This window comes from Drosophila takahashii, chromosome X (genome assembly GCF_030179915.1).
Source record: "Drosophila takahashii strain IR98-3 E-12201 chromosome X, DtakHiC1v2, whole genome shotgun sequence".
Lineage (NCBI taxonomy): Eukaryota > Metazoa > Arthropoda > Insecta > Diptera > Drosophilidae > Drosophila > Drosophila takahashii.
Window position 1 is genome coordinate 270,082 of NC_091683.1, and position 16,902 is coordinate 286,983.

Here is a 16,902-nt window from a genome sequence, read left to right on the forward strand (position 1 = left end):
TTTCTCAAGTTAAGCAGTAAATAACTTTAACTTGGCTTCCCTTTGCTATACTTCTGAGTTAATACTATAAGTTGCCAAAAATCTTACTGGTCATTGCGATACCTGAACCTGGGAATTAGGACAAGTATAGAAACATAATCAGAAAGTCCGCCCATCACACTTTGTTTGTACTATTTGCCACAGTTGACGGTTTAGAACGCATGGCCATGCCAATTATCGGAATTAAACAGAACACGGCTTTGTGATCCATTGTGATCCAGTTTTAAGACTTACTTCTTTATTAAGTGTGTACTCGGGTTCGGTTACACTGTGGGGCATGGATTTAAATCGAGAGCGCCAAAGTCTGTATACTCTTGCAATAACATATAAACATTATACATTAATCCCATCTAATGAAATATATAGTATGCCTTTTATATATATTTATATTCCTAATCACAACATTTTAACGAAAAGAAGAGCTTTGAGTTCTATGATTGATACACTTGGGGGATGCTAAGATCAAGTTTTTCCTGACTTTCTGATCACGCGTTTTTTGCCCCCGCTAATTGCTAAATTTACACACATATTTTATTGTTCAGGTATTTTGGCGGTATGAATTTATACGAATGTTATACAGAGTAAACGAAAAAACTAAATAGGATTGTTTTTGACTTCAACAAATATATTTTAAAGTTTAAATATAAAGTTGTTATAAATTAGTAATTGAAGTGTTCTCAAAGAAAGGTGTAATAAGACCTCGAGTTTTCCTTCATAGACGAGGTAACCTATCGCAGAGGGCAGTATATGTTGTATTGTACATGGAACGCTTGAATCGACTCTCGAGCGAATTGTGTAAAGCTCTGCGATTGCGCATATTGTATTTCGCGTCGGCAACAACGCCACCATGACAGACATCCAACCGACCAGCGAAAACAAACCGAACTACCGTCCGCCATTCGTCGAGCGGTAAATAAGGCTACTACACTGAAAAAAACTCCCCGTAAGATATGACCATTAACATTGGACCCCAATCAATCATATTTTTTGTTACTCATGTATTAAACTACAATTTGTTCTTACCAGGCATATTTTGTATTAATTTTGTATTTATTTTAGGTTCAGAAAAAAATGTTATCGATTTAAGAATGCCTTTTAATTATAACGAAAAAATGTGTCAAAAATTATTTATAATATTTTTTTTTTTGCTTGAAACAATTAAATAACTTTCGGTTCAGAACCGGTTTAAGAGCTAATAAGTGTAAAGGTCGCTTTCGGATCTGAGTGATAAGAAAAGTGTGGGAGAACTAACTGCATATTTTTTCCTGAAAGAACTGAGTAGAAGCTCTTACAGTGTGAGCTGTTTTGATTCCTTTCTAACAATATTGGGAAAATCTAAAAAAAAAGTGGAAATGGCTGTTTGTCAAGTGTAAAAGGCGATCGGTCAGCTAAGCAGGCAACCGACCAATCAACCTTATGTTGGTTACGGTAAACAATGGGCCCAACGACCAAACTTTTTGAGCCACTCTTAATAATTAGCTTTATTATTAGGATATTAAGTAGATCAGACTAACACTAATTTAGAGTTTTAAAAATATCACTAACAAATGTTAATATTCAACGAGAGTTCATTATAAGATAAATATAGTTCTATCAAAATAATATTATCTTTAGGTAGGAAAATAAATTCTGTACAAATCTAGAAAAATATAAAAAAATTATATAGCTTTACTGCGAATATTCTAAAAAGTTTTTTGGATGTTTGACAAAACAAAGAGTGAAAAACAGTATGATTTCGCTCCATAGTGCTAGGGTTCCGATAGTCAGTCGGCTCATGCGCTCGCCGCTGCACATGCGCAGTACCAGCTCGGCGCAGTTCGGATCGAGTCGGCTCGGGATCGGCTCGGCATGGTAGTACGGCATACAGTATACATTATACTGTTCGTTGCGAACTTCTGTGGGACATTAAAACCAGTTATAAGTCAACTTTCATTCCAAGCAGACGTGCTGGGAGTTTCGGATCGGAAAGCGGCGGGTTTTTGTTTCGCCGTTGCAGTAGCAGCAGCGTTTACTCGTGCAAATGCAGCCAGGTCGCCTAAACGAGAAATAAGTTCACGTTCATAGGTAGCCATTAATATTTCCCATTTTCCCTGCGGACCCAGCCTAACCGAACTGAACTGAATCCGAGCCGCGCTCTTTTATTTTTTTCCTGTGTGGCTTGCTGTTTCATACATTTTTGTTTTAGTGGTTTTTATTTTATATGTGCGAACTGGTCAGAGATTGAGTGAGTTTGCTTGTCTTACAGCTCCCACCCAGAGCAGACAAAAAATAGCTAAATCCGGTCATATTGAATCATGCTCATATATGAATGTTTAGCCGTTCACGATTCGTACGTACGTACATAATATATATGCAAACAGAATCGGGAACGTTCGGATCGTACAAGTCTTTTGATTGAGTGTTAGTGTGAGCCCCAATATTTCTAGTTCGTGTACTTTCACACAAGGTTCAAATTAGCACCACTGATATCGAATTAGAGTGCCCAAGCCAGGCGGCCGATTCACTGGCTCCGAAACCGAAACCGAAACTTTCCTAACTCTCCACCAGAGGCTATCAGCACAGCAGCAGTAGCCGATAATTAGTGAAAGATATATATGCTCTCACGAAAGTTGCCTTTGATGCGTTTTTCAAGATTCAAGTTCCCAACAACCCCGGGGCGGAGTGAAACCGTTCTGCTAGCAGCACTCTTTCCCCAAGAGTAGTATCTAAACGCGGGTCTTGTATAAATTATCAACTCTGAATGATAAAAAGCTTTGGTGGCAGTGTTTAGCAACCTTGAAAGCAACACCAAATCGATACTCGCCCTCAGGCGATTTCATTTCATTTTCAATCTATACACCACCATATTTTCTGTCTGCACTCCGCTCATTCTTTCGAATATTCATGCCTTCGTAGCTTTCAGCCCCCAAAAAGGGAAGCCATTTAAAGTTTACTTTTACTTTTTCAATCGAAGCAATCGAATGGAACTGAATCGAATCGAGTGGTCGGTAGATAGATATATATGTATAAAGACTATATATATGGTTTGGGAACTTAGGAAAGCGGTTGGAATCGGTTGGGTTGGACAGGTGAGGGCGGAGTCAAAGTCAACGGCCGCCAAGCTGTGATTTTCACGATTATTCATGATTACAATGTATTATCCAGTATGCAGTGTGTGCAGTAATATATACGAACATATAAAACATCATAATTAGCCTGTGGAAATTCAGTGCGAATGCAAAGTGAAACCTTAGTGATCGCAGCACGATCGCTCACGCTATTCATATATTATGTGTGTATGTTTTTTGAAATAAAAATATAAATAATTGACAAGTGTATGCATAAATTAATCGATGGTGATGCCACAACAAAAACAACATCGTATATAAGGCCCCAGCTAATCGGCAGCCAACGGCATTATAATCGCACACAAACACAACAGCACCAACAACTTCAACTTCAGCATCTCGGCAACTTTTGCAGCATCGGAAATACACGGCAGCAGGAAAATTAACAGCTGCCAACAGCAAACAATGTTTTGCTGCAACTTATTGTTCACAATATCCACATCCACATCTGAATCTCAGTCCCGATCCCATCGTAACCGCACTGTGGTCATGACTTCTCCAAATGCAATGCCCCTCATTATGCTGCTGCTGCTGGCACTGTGCACAGCTGGAAATTGCCAAAGTAAGTTCATCCACATCTACAAGCACAAACACATCCAGTCGAAAGAAACATCCATCCAGTAGTATTGACCCCAATATTTATATCTTTACGACGCGTTCAAGCATTCTATTTTCCAATTATCACCTCTAAACGGGGTCACCACGGTGGGAATTTCTCGAGTCGTTTGTCCAAGTCATTCTCTGGGCCTGGGAATGTTCTAGCTGCGTCGAAAGCAAGTGCAGATCCATATTATTTTTAAATCGTAAATCGTTTTGTATCCTAGTTCTTTAATATTGGGAACTAGAAATATGTGGCCTGTTTTTGTTTTCGAAGGGAATAAATGAGGCTAACTCTTTTGGGTCACATTGGAGGAGGGGCGAAAAGAAATGGACGGCCAGCTGTAGTGAAGCAGTGAAAGTTTCAGAGTCTCTGAGTCTCAGAGTTTCCGAGTTCAGTGGCTGAACGACTTGGAGTCTTGGCTTTGGACATGCCGTCGTCTTGAGGAAGCCACTTTGCTTGTGACATTCTTATTTCAAAAGTTTCACAAGTTCATTTCGTTGTTGGGCCGTGTCTTGCAATACGTGATTGCGTTTGTACATTTCACCGTTTGTAGATTTATCATGTGGCTTTAAGTTACAGTTACAGGTTAGGTATTGCGCCCTCCTACGTGTGGTAAATTACAATTCCTTAGCGATTTGTGATTTGTGTTTTGTGTTTGATGATCATCGCCACCCGATGTTGTCACATCAAACAGGCAATCGAAGAGGCCACCTTTCTAGTGTCGGCACAAAAACCCAATAACGACAAAAAGTGTTAGACGTTTAAAAGCCATTTTTAGCTATTTATGTGTGTTTTTTTTCGCAAACTACTTGTCCGGTCAGAAAGCAATATATAAAATTATTTTTTTTCTGTTATATTCACTGGGGTACAGTTTTAAACCATTTGTTTTGAAACAATATTTCTTTGAGGTCTTTGAACGGGAATCCCCTTAAGAAGATATATAAAACTCAGGTGTTGGACCATCGCACAGTGGGAACTCGTTTGTTAATTACTTACTTCTAAAATTAGAAAGAAATTAAGAATGGAAAAAGTACAAAGTACACTTTATGTTTAATGTTGTTTCAAAAATATACCACTTAAAAAAAAACTAAATAAACTTTAAAGCTTACATTTTACGTAATATTTTAAGAAACGTTTGACCAATTTAACGGTACATTAAAGCCATAACTTCTCTGTTAGGGAATTAAATGAATAATATATGTTAATTGTTTTCCAGAACTTTGCCCATTGTTATCCCACTGTAAATGTCTTGCATTCTCCTAGGGTTCACCCATAAAATTGTAGTTCGATTCTGTTGCCTTAACCACGCCCTGCCAGTAGTTTAGCTCCTCGCAGGGAGGAGGATGGCTGGCAGTGTGTAGGAAGATCATTGACACCAGTTAAACCGGATGAATGCGATCCGAAACTCATAACAATAACGGCTTTTTGGCTGTTGGGAAAAAATAATATCATCGAGGCAGCTAGCGCAGCTGTTTCTTTTTTGCAAAAATCCAAGACTGACTTCCATCAACAAACAGCTGCAGCCCCAAAAAATATTGACAGCTTAGTTTTATATGCAAAATTATCTCGAAAAGCGTTAGCTTCTCCAAAGATCGAACGATGTTGAATTTTTTTTGTCAGGCTACGAGACTACTTCGGTTGAAATATTTACGTATCTTGCTAAATTACACTGTATTTTTTGGCAAATATATTGCATTTCTGTCTGAGAGTAAAAGATATATAATTCCCACATACAAGCATAACTAGGCCACACACTCCACATTTCGTAACCACTTTTCGCCTCGAAAAACGGGGTTCTCCTTGGAGACATGACAGCATTTTTGTTTCTTGCCCTTTAACTTGGCCAAAAACATGTTTGCAAAGCCGTTTTGCGCTCTTTTCCAGCTGTCCACTAATTGCCTCTTTATTCTTAATGCAATTTTTGAGGCTATGTAGACTTTTTTTGTTTGCAAATAAGCCCTATGCTTACCATTTTAGGGGACAAAAGAATTGTGTGAACTACGAATTTGAAAGCTCTTGCATATTCATTATGGGAATAAGGAAAATACTTTTCACAAGTTCTTAGCTCAAAGTGTTCGTTTAAAAATTAACAATTTTCTTGAATGGGTCAGGGGATCCGTTGAAGAACAAAGGTGAGAAAGAGAGATAAAAAAATACCCACGCTGAAAAAACAACAACAAAGAAACGAGATATTTTGCGTCCTACTATATAAGGAATCGGTTAGCAAGCTCTGAATTTGAAAACTTTAACTGGTTTTATTTTTGACTCTCTGCGCCGCAAATATATATTTTCGTTTATAAGAGAGTGTAAGAAATATCGATAAATATATAACACAATCTTATAACTAATTTTAAGTCAACTTTTAGAAATATTTACTTTATTCTTTATGTTTTGGTTATTTCATCCTAGTGCAAAAAGATACAAAATAACTTATAATAAGATCACCACGCACACATGATATTTTATAAATAAATATTAGTTAAGGATCTGTCTTAATTTTATGATAACAATTTTAGAAAATAACAAACCAATATGGTTTAACGTGTTTTGTAAGAAACTTTTCTTATTACTTATCCAAAGGGATAATATAATATTTTATATATTCATAAAAACGATTTAAAGATTTGCTGGGTATATTTTAGTATTCCAGTTTCTTTGTATAAAACTTGATTTCGTCAAACGCCAGACGCTAAGTGTATTGCGAAGCGTAAATCTTCGAGCTTAAGACTTAAACCTTTCGCGTTATAAATGTTTCATACATACATGTATCACTATATTATATATTTTTACGTTTGTTGTTTTCAGTTTGCGGTCCCCCAGCGGTGCCGCTGAATGCCAAGGTGCGAACCGTCACCGTCGACTCCCAAATCGCGGAGGCGCACTACGAGTGCGATGCTGGCTACGAGCTGTTTGGCTCCGCGTCGGTCAAGTGTGACGTCCGGACGGGCTGGGAGCGGGATCTGCCCTTCTGCGGGGTGAACGTTGCCTACCGGAAGCCGGTTAACCAGAGCTCCTACACCCGGAGCGGTCCTGCGAGCTATGCGAACGACGGCAAGCCGGGTAACAAGGTGGGTCTCAAACCCTTGTTATTTTTATACCACCTAATACAAATATCAAATCGACAACGTTTTTTCCCCTAGTGTACACAGGTTTTAAACATTGTTTAAATATTTTTTTAATATTATTATATTGTTATTTTTGGGTTTTTTTGTTTATTTCATTTGTGTTCAAATATGTTAAAGGTCAAGGTGCGAAATTTTTTTTCATCAACTTAAATTATATATTCAGCTTGACAGATGTGCCTTGTACGTTTTTTATGTCCCATTTAAGAAAGATAACTAGTGTTCAGATAGACCAGGGCTAAGATTAGTCTTGTTGTTAATTTAGAAAACTCTTTTAATAAATTTCTTTCAAACAAAAAAAAACTAAAATAAATGGCTAGCAATAAAAATAATGAACAAAATATTACTCATCCGCCCTGTTGCCTGAATTTAAGAGAGATAATTAATTAAAAGTCTGAGATTAGTTTTCACATTTTACATAAGAGATAAATTTCTTTCTAATAAAAAATATTCAAAATAAATAGCTAACAATTTCGAAAAGTATAGAGATAATAAACAAAATATTACTCATCCGCCCTGTTGATTGAATGGGTGAAAAAAGCTAGCTTTCAAGTAAAATTGGATAATTTACCTATAATTCGTTATTAATTTATGCCGTAGAATCCCGATGGTCAGGAGTGCTCCGAGACGCAAAAGGAGCCGTCCCCTTGGTGGCGCGTTGACCTCCTGACCCCGCAGGCGGTGCGCGTGGTGCGGATCACCACAAGGGGCTGTTGCGGCCACCAGCCGCTGCAGGATCTGGAAATCCGGGTGGGCAATAGCAGTGCGGATCTGCAGCGGAATCCGCTGTGCGCCTGGTATCCCGGCACCCTCGACGAGGGCGTCGTGAAGACCTTCACCTGTGCCCGCCCCCTGGTCGGCCAATATGTGGCCATCCAACTGGTGGGCGTCGAGGGCAGCTTGAGTCTCTGCGAGGTGGAGACCTTCACCAACGACGAGTTCTCCATGGATCGCTGCCTGAGTCCCAAAATCGGAGTGGACACCGTGGTGACGACATTCTCGAAAACCTGCTATGACTTTCATATCACAAAAGGAGAAAGCTTCGAAAAGGCGCAGGCCATTTGCAAGCAGACAGGTGAGTTAGTTGCTCGGCTAGTCCGGGTATCGGGGATCGGGGATGGGCGATCGTAGATCCGTCTCTATAATATAAATACCATCTTAATTACAGGTGGCGACTTGGTACACGACTTTCGGGGCGCCACCAGCCAATACATCTTGTCCGAGCTGGAGCGCCGGAAGACCGAACTGAAGCCGCAGCTCGTCTGGATTGGCGCCCAAAAGGAGCCGGGCATCACCTCTCGCACCTGGAAGTGGGTTAACGGTAAGACGGAAATTCCAATCAAGAAATTTATTTATTATTTAATTATATTCATTACACAGTGCAACATGAAAAATGTAACCGCAATTCTGATTTCATAGGCGGAAAGAATTCATCGAAATAAGCTAAAACCCATTTGGGTTTCTCTGGCTTAGCTCGCGTTTACCTTTTATAGCGAGTTAAAGTTTTACATACAAAATTTATTTGTAACGGCCATATCTTGTGAACCGATTAAAATTTCACTATCACGTCTTCAGTGATTATGTAGCTATGAACCCAAGGAACTAAATTGACAAATGACTCTTGCGCACTTAGCACCTAGTGCACCTAGCGCGTTAAAAAACAAATTTGCATAATTTTTCGATTTTTAACGCGCTAGGTGTACGTCTTCGCAAGAGTCATTTGTCAATTTAGTTCCTTGGGTTCAGAGCTACATAATCACTGAAGACTTGATAGTGAAATTTTAATCGGTTCAAAAGATATGGCCGTTACAAATAAATTTTGTATGTAAAACTTTAACTCGCTATAAAAGGTAAACGCGAGCTAAGCCAGAGAAACCCAAATGGGTTTTAGCTTATTTCGATGAGTTCTTTCCGCCCATGAAATCAGAATTGCGGTTACATTTTATAACCCTAAAAATGTTGCACAGTGTTATTGATCGATGATCAATTTCAGGGGATGTGGTTCAAAAGCCGACCTGGGGTAAGGATCAACCAAATAACTACAATGGCGAGCAGAACTGTGTCGTCTTGGATGGAGGTCGAAATTGGCTGTGGAATGACGTTGGCTGCAACCTGGACTACTTGCACTTCATCTGTCAGCACTGTAGGTCTTCCGATCGACGGATAGTCAGTCAGTGTCATCTCATCACCTTACCATCTCCATCTCCCTTGTTTTCTTCCGGCAGCTCCATTGTCTTGCGGCTCGCCGGATGCCCAGCAAAATACCACTGTCATGGGCAAAAAGTTCACTCTGGGCGAGAAGATCCAATACACGTGTCCCAAGGGCCATTCGCTGATCGGTCAGACGGAACGGGAGTGCCGACTCGATGGCACTTGGAGCGGCTCTTCGCCGACCTGCAAATGTAAGCGATTTAATGCAATACCATCTCCCAATCGTTTTTGTTTAAAACATAAAGCCTAAATTATAGGCACAAGCTATAAGCTAGGTTATAAGCTAGGTTAAATGATGTAACTCTAATCCAAATTTTTCACCCTAAAATGTCAGTATTTTGACCGAAACATTGGAAATAATGATCCAAAAACAGAGTGTTATACCTTCCTGTGCTCGTAATTGAATTGCCAAACGATTGGCATTCAAACCTGAAACTTTTAAATTTTGTCAATTTTTTGCAAAAAATTATGATGTAACCCCTTATCAAAAATGCGAAAATTGGTGAAAAATGTATTTTTCCCAAAAGTGATGGGAATTGATAGCTTACATTGTAAGCTGTTTAAAACAGTCGGCCGTTTAACTGTAGGCCTTGATTTATCCAAATTACGACTAAAAAACCGCAAAAAAATCGGTTATTTTGTCTCAAATCGTAGTCCACATTTTTCACCCTCAAATATCAGTATTTTGGCTGAAACATTGGAAATAATGATCCAAAAACAGAGTGTTATACCTTCCTGTGCTCGTATTTGAATTGTTAAACGATTGGCATTCAAACCTGAAACTTTTAAATTTTGTCATTTTTTTGCAAAAAATTATGATGTAACCCCTTATCAAAAATGCGAAAATTGGTGAAAAATTTATTTTTCCCAAAAGTGATGGGAATTGATAGCTTACATTGTAAGCTGTTTAAAACAGTCGGCCGTTTAACACCCGGCCTTTATTTGCCCAAATTACGACAGTTATTTGCAAAATTAATTAAATTTACAATGGGCCACGTCATCGATATCGTCAATATAAAAATATTCTCTCGGTGGGAACTTATAATTCCCAACTAGTTCTAGCTTAAAATTCATGACCTAGCAGCTATGGTCGCCGATAAATCAGTTGACCGGAAGTTGGTGTGGGTGTTGGTGGTTGTGAAGTGATTTTAGGAGATTCATAAATTGGCAAGTGCTTCGAGATACTTTCCAGATAAGTCCCTTAATAAGGTATTTATTTATTGAATAAAATATGTTCTTGTAAAAAATGATCTCAGTATTTTGTATTGCTTAGGATATTTTAAACGCCTCATTTAATGGCAATATTCTTACTGCTGATTTTCATCAACTTCATTTATCTTTTCCGCAGATGTGGACTGCGGCAGTCTACCAGAGCTAAAGTTTGGGTCCATCCACATGTCCGAGGAGCGGTCGAGCTTCGGCGTGGTGGCCACATACAGTTGCCACGAGAACTACACGCTCATCGGGAACGAGAACCGGACATGTGCCGTCGAGGGATGGAGTGGGAAGCAGCCGGAGTGCCTAGTGGACTGGTGTCCGGATCCCCAGCCGATTACCGGAGGGAATGTGCGGTTCAGTGACAAAAGGGCCGGATCCACGGCCACATATGTTTGCGAAACGGGATATGTGCTGGTTGGCGAGGCGGTAAGTGGCTTCTAGGATTCTGGAATGCAATCTCTAATGATAAAACCGAACCTTTTCAGATCATCTCGTGCGGACTGGGCGGTGAGTGGTCGAGCAAGACGCCGTCGTGCAGATTCGTCGATTGTGGAGCTCCGGCTCGACCAAATCGAGGCATCGCTATCCTGCTGAACGGAACGACCACCGTGAATTCGGTGGTCAAGTACGAGTGCGACGAGGATCACTGGCTGGACGGGCAGACGGAGCTCTATTGCACCCGGGATGGCAAGTGGTCGGGCGAGGCGCCGGTCTGCGAACTGGTCACCTGCGAAACGCCACCAGTCCCATCCGGTTCCTTCGTGATCGGCTACGACTACAATGTCCACTCGAAGATCCAGTACAACTGCGATCCCGGACACATAATGCACGGAACTCCGGTCCTCGAGTGCCTGGACAGTGGGGAATGGAGTGCCGATGCACCCTATTGCGAATGTGAGTTCTTAAGTTTAACCATTATATTCTGTTTAAAAGAGGGAATATAAGTAGCATACCATAACTTACTTTAAAATCACTTGAGAGTCTCATGAATGTGAAGAGTACGGCGATAGTGTATGGTTTTCCACCAACAATCCCCGCTTGAGACGTGTAAATTGATAACTTTCTTATTTTTCACCAACAGACATCGATTGTGGCCAGATCCTGCCCATTCCCTATGGCAGCCACAAGTACGTCACGAATAGCACCTATGTGGGATCGGAGGTGGTTTTCAGCTGTTCCCAGTCCCACAAACTGAGTGGTGTCCTTAAGCGTCAGTGCCTGGAATCGGCGGTTTGGAGCGATACGTCGCCCAAGTGCGAAGGTATCACCTCGTATATTTCCACTGTTAACAGTATGTCATCTAACCCAATGTAATCTTCCACAGAGATTCGCTGTCCCGAACCGAAGCTGGCTGCCCACAGTCTGCTCTCCGTCACTGGGAACGATCGCATGTACGGACGCACCCTTATCCGCACCTCCGAATCCTCACAGAACGCTGCTCAGACCTACAAGTAAATGGAGTCCCCTTCTCGCTTTATATGTATGTGATATTTATTTTTTCGTGGTGCTACCCTTTTTAGAATTGGCGCTCTGGCAAAGTACCGATGCGAACGGGGTTACAAGATGGTGGGAGAGGCTCTGGCCACCTGCACTGATAGTGGGCAGTGGAGCGGTTCCATACCGGAATGCGTCTGTGAGTAAATGAGTATCATTTCTTAAACAAATTTATTATCGCTTTGTTTATCCTCTTCAGATGTGGAGTGCGGGGCCCCGGAGAGCATCGGCAACGGCAAGGCGGTCCTGGCCACGAACGCCACCTACTATGGAGCCGCCGTTCTCTACGAGTGCAATGTGAACTTCAAGCTGAATGGGGTATCCCGCCGCCTGTGCACGGAGCACGGCAACTGGAGCCACGAGGCCCCCGAGTGCGTGGAGGTGGTCTGCGATGCGCCCAACATCAGTGAGAACCTAATCGTCGAGGCCGGTCCCCGGGCCGTGGGCTCTGTGGCCACCTTCAAGTGCTCCAAGGGCAGGATCATGATGGGCAATGACACACGCGTCTGCCAGAAGAACGGCAAATGGGCCGGTAAAAGCCCCACCTGCAGGCGTAAGTCCTAAAGTCCTAAGATATCAGAGCTTAGACTCATTTTCTAGTACTTGAAGATCATTTTTAATTTATTTTACATCCCTAACTAATTCCACTGCTTGTTTCCCTCAGCTGTCGACTGCGGACGCCCCCTGGCCATTGAGAACGGACGAGTGATCGTGGTCAACGACTCGACCTTGTACGGCGGGTCCGCCGAGTACCACTGCATCCCCAACTACAACCGGATCGGGCAGTATCTGCGCAAGTGCACCGAGGACGGGGCCTGGAGCGGAAAGCAGCCCCGCTGCGAACTGTCCACCGCCGAGGGCCACGAGACCTCCGAGCTGGGGACGGGCGTGGGCATCGGAGCCACTGTGATCGTCGCCCTGCTGGTCATCTTCGGCCTGATCTTCCTGTATCGCAACAAGGCGAGGCCCGTGAAGAACACGGAGAACGTCCAGGCGGCGGAGACGAAGGACGAGCGAAACGCCGCCGTGATGTCGTATTCCACGCTGGAGGCGAACAACCGTATGCACATGGACAACAATCCATCGGCGACGTTCAACACGTTTCAGGGCGGAGCCGGCGGACGAAACGCTTCCGGCGGCAATCCTCCAGATGCAACCAGCAACGGGGAAAGACTGAACAACAATCGGTCGGGTAAGTGAAAGATCTATTTTCTTTACAACTGTCTCCTAATTTAATATCTTTAACTTACTTTACTTTAACTATACTGTGCAGAAAACATTTACGATCAAATACCAAACGAGCAGTTCTACGATGCTCCCTACGAGATGCGAACCAATGACGAGGTCTACGAACCGGAACCGGTGGCCAGTAATGTCATCACCATCAACGGCATTTCCGTCAGATAGATAGATACGGATATTGGGATATTTTTCTTACCAAAATCCAAAGGAGGCACCGGATAGCAGCATTAATTACCGAACGTTTAACGTTCAGTTTTGTGTTAATAACTGTACATATTAATTGTTTAAGGGAGGTTTTGAGTTACTCGTAGTTCGCCTAAATCTAAACTTTGGTCACCCCAAGCACTTGTACTGTAGTTGCCCCGTCGTATAAATTAGGTCTATCCATATATACCGCATAATCTAACTTTATACTTACATATACCATATCTAAATGGATGTGCCTACTCTGCAGCCCATGTACTGAAATCGATTTGTCGAGTAGGAATTTGAATTGGAATTTTTGGACCAAGAGCTCTATATTCTGTATTCTCTATATTCATACTCGTATTTGTTTGTGTTGTTTAAATTATTTTAACTATGTAGTGAGGAATGAACAATTTTTGTTATGCAATGTGTAAGAACTCGCCAATGTGTGTTTGTAAAAAGCGTTAATTTTACGAACAATTAAACGATTGTGGTTAACTAATTTATTACGATTGATGGAAATCTATACCTGTATTCAATGCAAAAAAAAGGAGGAAAAACTAGTAACTGGGTAAGTGGATGTAGTGAAAAGGGGAGAGGGTGGGGTATTGTTTAATCAATAGTTCATAGAACACTTAGTTTCTGTTTGGCATCCAAAAAAAACTAATATCAGACTTACAAAATTTAGAAGAAAAAATCCCAAAAATTGTTTAGAAATTGGCTTCAAAATTTTGGTTAGATGGCGAAGAAGGCGGCTCAACAACAGCTGCAGGCGGACATCCAGACGGATGAGGACTTGGAGCGCTTCATGGAACGGCCGGGACTTTTGGGTTCGTCGCGATATTGCTGGAGTCATTATAATCAGTTATATACGCCCTGTACTTACCAGTTCTGGATGTTTACTCCGAGTGGTGCGGTCCTTGTCTAGGAATGGTGGGCAGCCTGCGCAAAGTCAAACTCGAGATCGGTGGCGACAACTTGCATCTGGCAATTGTGGGTTAATTCGTCTCTATCCATTTGATATAATCCTTCCTAAGCTACTGACTTCCCAACTGCCTTCACATAGTGCAAATCGGACACCATCACATCCCTCAAACGATTCAACAAAAGGAGCGAGCCCATCTGGCTCTTTGTGACCGTAAGTCAAAGTACATAAGCCTCATTAATAAACAATGCCTAGAACTAACATTGTTACTAATATTTTCTACCTTGATTTAACAATTTCCATTCATTAAAATAAGCTTTAAGCTAACAGTATATAAGTATATAATTTAACTACTTACCATTCTATTGTTTAATATTATATCTAAATATAATAATAAATATTTTGTACCTTCAGGGCGGCAAGGCTGTGAACCTTATGTTTGGCTCGGATGTGCCCAAGTTGGTGGGCCTGCTGACCAGGGAGCTGGAGAAGGTTCTCCAGCGGCAGGCGCGCCAAGTCACCTACCGAATGGACGAGCTGCAGCCGATCGAGGTGGAGCAGCAGCGCATCAAAATGGAGGCCATTGAGCGGGCCGAGCGGATTGAGCGCGAGATTAAGCACAAGAAGCAGGTGGACTACCTCACCCAGGTGACCGACTCCATAATGGAGAACATGCCGGATATCGGAGTGACTGTCTTTGGGCCCCAAGTCAATCGCGACATGTTCAAGAAGCTCACGGAGCCCGCGGAACCGCTGAAGATGCAGTGCAAGGATCGCCGGGTCATCCAGGTGAGCAGCGACCAGTTCGAGGTGGTGAACTTCAGCTGCAAGAACCCCATGCCGCCGGATGTGATCGAGCAGCTGGACGGGAAGGAGCTGCTGATGTGCTTCTGGAAGATCGACGAGAGCATCGGAACTGTGCCCAATGTGCTGATGGCCTATGCCAACGAGCTGACCAAGGAACGGGTGGCGCCCCCCAACGAGGACATACCCGAGGAGCATGTCATTCCGCCGATAATCGCCACCATGAAGATGAAGATCGAGGTCGAGCTGAAGGAGGGCGAGGTGTGGGTGGAGGAGGTCAGCTCCGAGGAGGAGGCGAGACTGCTCAATCAGGCGAAGGGCAAGGGCAAGTCCAAGTCGGTTGTCCACGAGGATGCTGGCCACGTGGCCGAGGAGGAGGCACCCGACCTGGATGCCGAGGAGGAGGTCAGCGAGGAGGAGTCCCCCGGCGGCGGCGCTGAGCCCGGTGGCGATGTGATGGGCGGGTTCCCGTCCATGCCGGGCTTCGATATGGAACTCGATGCCGGCGATGAGGTGGCCGAGGACGAGGAGGAGGTCCAGGAGGTCAAGGAGGAGGAACCGCCCAAGCCGCTGACCCGCACCAAGACGGTGAAAATGCCACCCATTTGGGTGGCGAACAACCGGCGCACCCACGCCGCCCTCATTTACGTCTTCTTCCGCGGCCAAACCTCCGGCTTCCTGCCGCCGGATCCCAAGCCGGAGCCACCCCACGTCATCATGGCCTTCGACGCCTCCAAGCGCAAGGAGATCATGCACGTGGTTGATCGCCACAAGGACGATGTGCCGCTCTATGGCTACTTCTCCAGCGCCGAACCGGATGAGGCCGAGTTGATTGCAAATTCGACGGACAAATACGAGGGCAGCCCCAAATCGGCGTGCGTATTCTAGCCGGAATTAGCCCCCGACTGTACTAACCCGTTGCGCACTAATCGATCTATATTATTTTTTCCTTTAGGAGCGACAAAATCGTGCTCAAGGTCAACAAAGTACAGTCCAACATGATGCTATCGCTGGTTTCCTACGGACCCAGCTATGTGAGTCCCAATGTGACAGTCGGCAAGGACGAGGCCCTCAAGTTCTTCCCGGAGGACTATAAGCCCCAAGAGGAGGTCGTCGTGGAGCCCGAAAAGAAGAAGAAACGCGTAAGTGTAAAGCTGCCGAATACGAGGTGCCTCTTCTTCGCCTTAGACAATTGCTAAAGAACTCGCGTTTTGATTTTTTTTATAATTTCGAATTCGTTTTTTGGTTATGATGTTCCTTATGTTCTTCGAAAGCTACTCAATAATTTAATTTCTTTTGCAGAGCAAGAAGAGCCAAGATATCAGGGAGTCCGTGGAAACGGAGCCTGCGACGGCAGCAGCTCCTCCTGCCGAGGCTCCCCCTGCAGCCGAAGGAGGCGAAGCTGCCACCGCAGAGGGAGAAGCTCCATTGGCGGCGGTGGAGGGAGAAGCTGGTCCACCAGCCGGCGATGGCGAGGCGGTGGCCGCCGTGGAACCCACCTTTGAAGGCGGAGCCGCTGAGGCCCCAGCTCCGGAGGCTCCTGCGCCGGAAGCCGCACCCGAGGCGCCCAAGGAGGAGGCTCCGCCCGCCGAGGTAACAGAACCAGAGGCTCCCGAAGTTCCTGCGCCTGCCGCCGCTGATCCGGCGCCCGAACCACCTGCCGAGTAGAGCTAACCATACGTTTAATGCGTTTTTCAGTTACTAAATTTTCAGCCTTAATACTTAATTGTCAAAATTGTGAAATGCAATTTGTTGGATATCATTTAATATGGAAATATTTGTGGTTCAAAATTACATTACCCAATAATACCTGTTTGCGGTTAGAATTTAGGTTTGGAATCTTTCTTTCTCTATTTAATGGCGGTTAATATAAATCCATAACACAGGTCAAAGATTAAGATTTTCGAACCCGAATGTGCCCCAAAAGTTATACCATATATGTTTTGCCTTCCT

General features: G+C 43.4%; 2 protein-coding genes across 5 annotated transcripts; both read left to right on the forward strand.

Annotated features, from left to right (window-relative positions):
* The first annotated feature begins 1,926 nt into the window (after positions 1–1,926).
* fw (CUB and Sushi multiple domains furrowed) lies at positions 1,927–13,722 on the forward strand. 4 transcript variants are annotated; one of them, XM_070218460.1, is made up of 15 exons: positions 1,927–2,103; positions 3,184–3,708; positions 6,553–6,815; positions 7,470–7,944; positions 8,038–8,190; positions 8,863–9,012; positions 9,095–9,271; positions 10,429–10,724; positions 10,784–11,192; positions 11,380–11,559; positions 11,623–11,749; positions 11,819–11,931; positions 11,992–12,345; positions 12,457–12,984; positions 13,066–13,722. In XM_070218460.1, the coding sequence occupies exons 2-15, from the start codon at positions 3,552–3,554 to the stop codon at positions 13,197–13,199; spliced, it is 3,516 nt and encodes a 1,171-aa protein (XP_070074561.1). In that variant the 5' UTR covers positions 1,927–2,103; positions 3,184–3,551; the 3' UTR covers positions 13,200–13,722. The 4 variants fall into 4 exon arrangements, with proteins under 4 accessions (XP_070074561.1, XP_070074563.1, XP_070074562.1 ...); XM_070218462.1 differs by lacking the exon at positions 1,927–2,103 and adding an exon at positions 2,156–2,263; XM_070218461.1 differs by lacking the exon at positions 1,927–2,103 and having other exon boundaries at positions 2,953–3,708.
* Positions 13,723–13,855: 133 nt separating this feature from the next.
* On the forward strand, positions 13,856–16,758 carry LOC108069742 (serine/threonine-protein phosphatase 4 regulatory subunit 2). The gene is made up of 6 exons (XM_017159980.3): positions 13,856–14,050; positions 14,110–14,213; positions 14,287–14,358; positions 14,560–15,824; positions 15,905–16,091; positions 16,252–16,758. Exons 1-6 carry the CDS (start codon positions 13,960–13,962, stop codon positions 16,615–16,617), a joined length of 2,085 nt encoding a protein of 694 aa, XP_017015469.3. The 5' UTR covers positions 13,856–13,959; the 3' UTR covers positions 16,618–16,758.
* The last annotated feature ends 144 nt before the right edge of the window (positions 16,759–16,902 follow it).

What these genes read in the sequence shown, in the direction of transcription:
- fw (XM_070218460.1), top strand. Translation starts at nt 3,552, where the DNA reads ATGTTTTGCTGCAACTTATTGTTCACAATATCCACATCCACATCTGAA. An exon ending in GGCCATTTGCAAGCAGACAG is followed by an intron (nt 7,945 to 8,037) that starts GTGAGTTAGTTG and finishes TCTTAATTACAG; the next exon opens with GTGGCGACTTGGTACACGAC. An exon ending in AACGCTGCTCAGACCTACAA is followed by an intron (nt 11,750 to 11,818) that starts GTAAATGGAGTC and finishes TACCCTTTTTAG; the next exon opens with AATTGGCGCTCTGGCAAAGT.
- LOC108069742 (XM_017159980.3), top strand. Translation starts at nt 13,960, where the DNA reads ATGGCGAAGAAGGCGGCTCAACAACAGCTGCAGGCGGACATCCAGACG. An exon ending in ACAACTTGCATCTGGCAATT is followed by an intron (nt 14,214 to 14,286) that starts GTGGGTTAATTC and finishes GCCTTCACATAG; the next exon opens with TGCAAATCGGACACCATCAC. An exon ending in GAGGGCAGCCCCAAATCGGC is followed by an intron (nt 15,825 to 15,904) that starts GTGCGTATTCTA and finishes TTTTTCCTTTAG; the next exon opens with GAGCGACAAAATCGTGCTCA.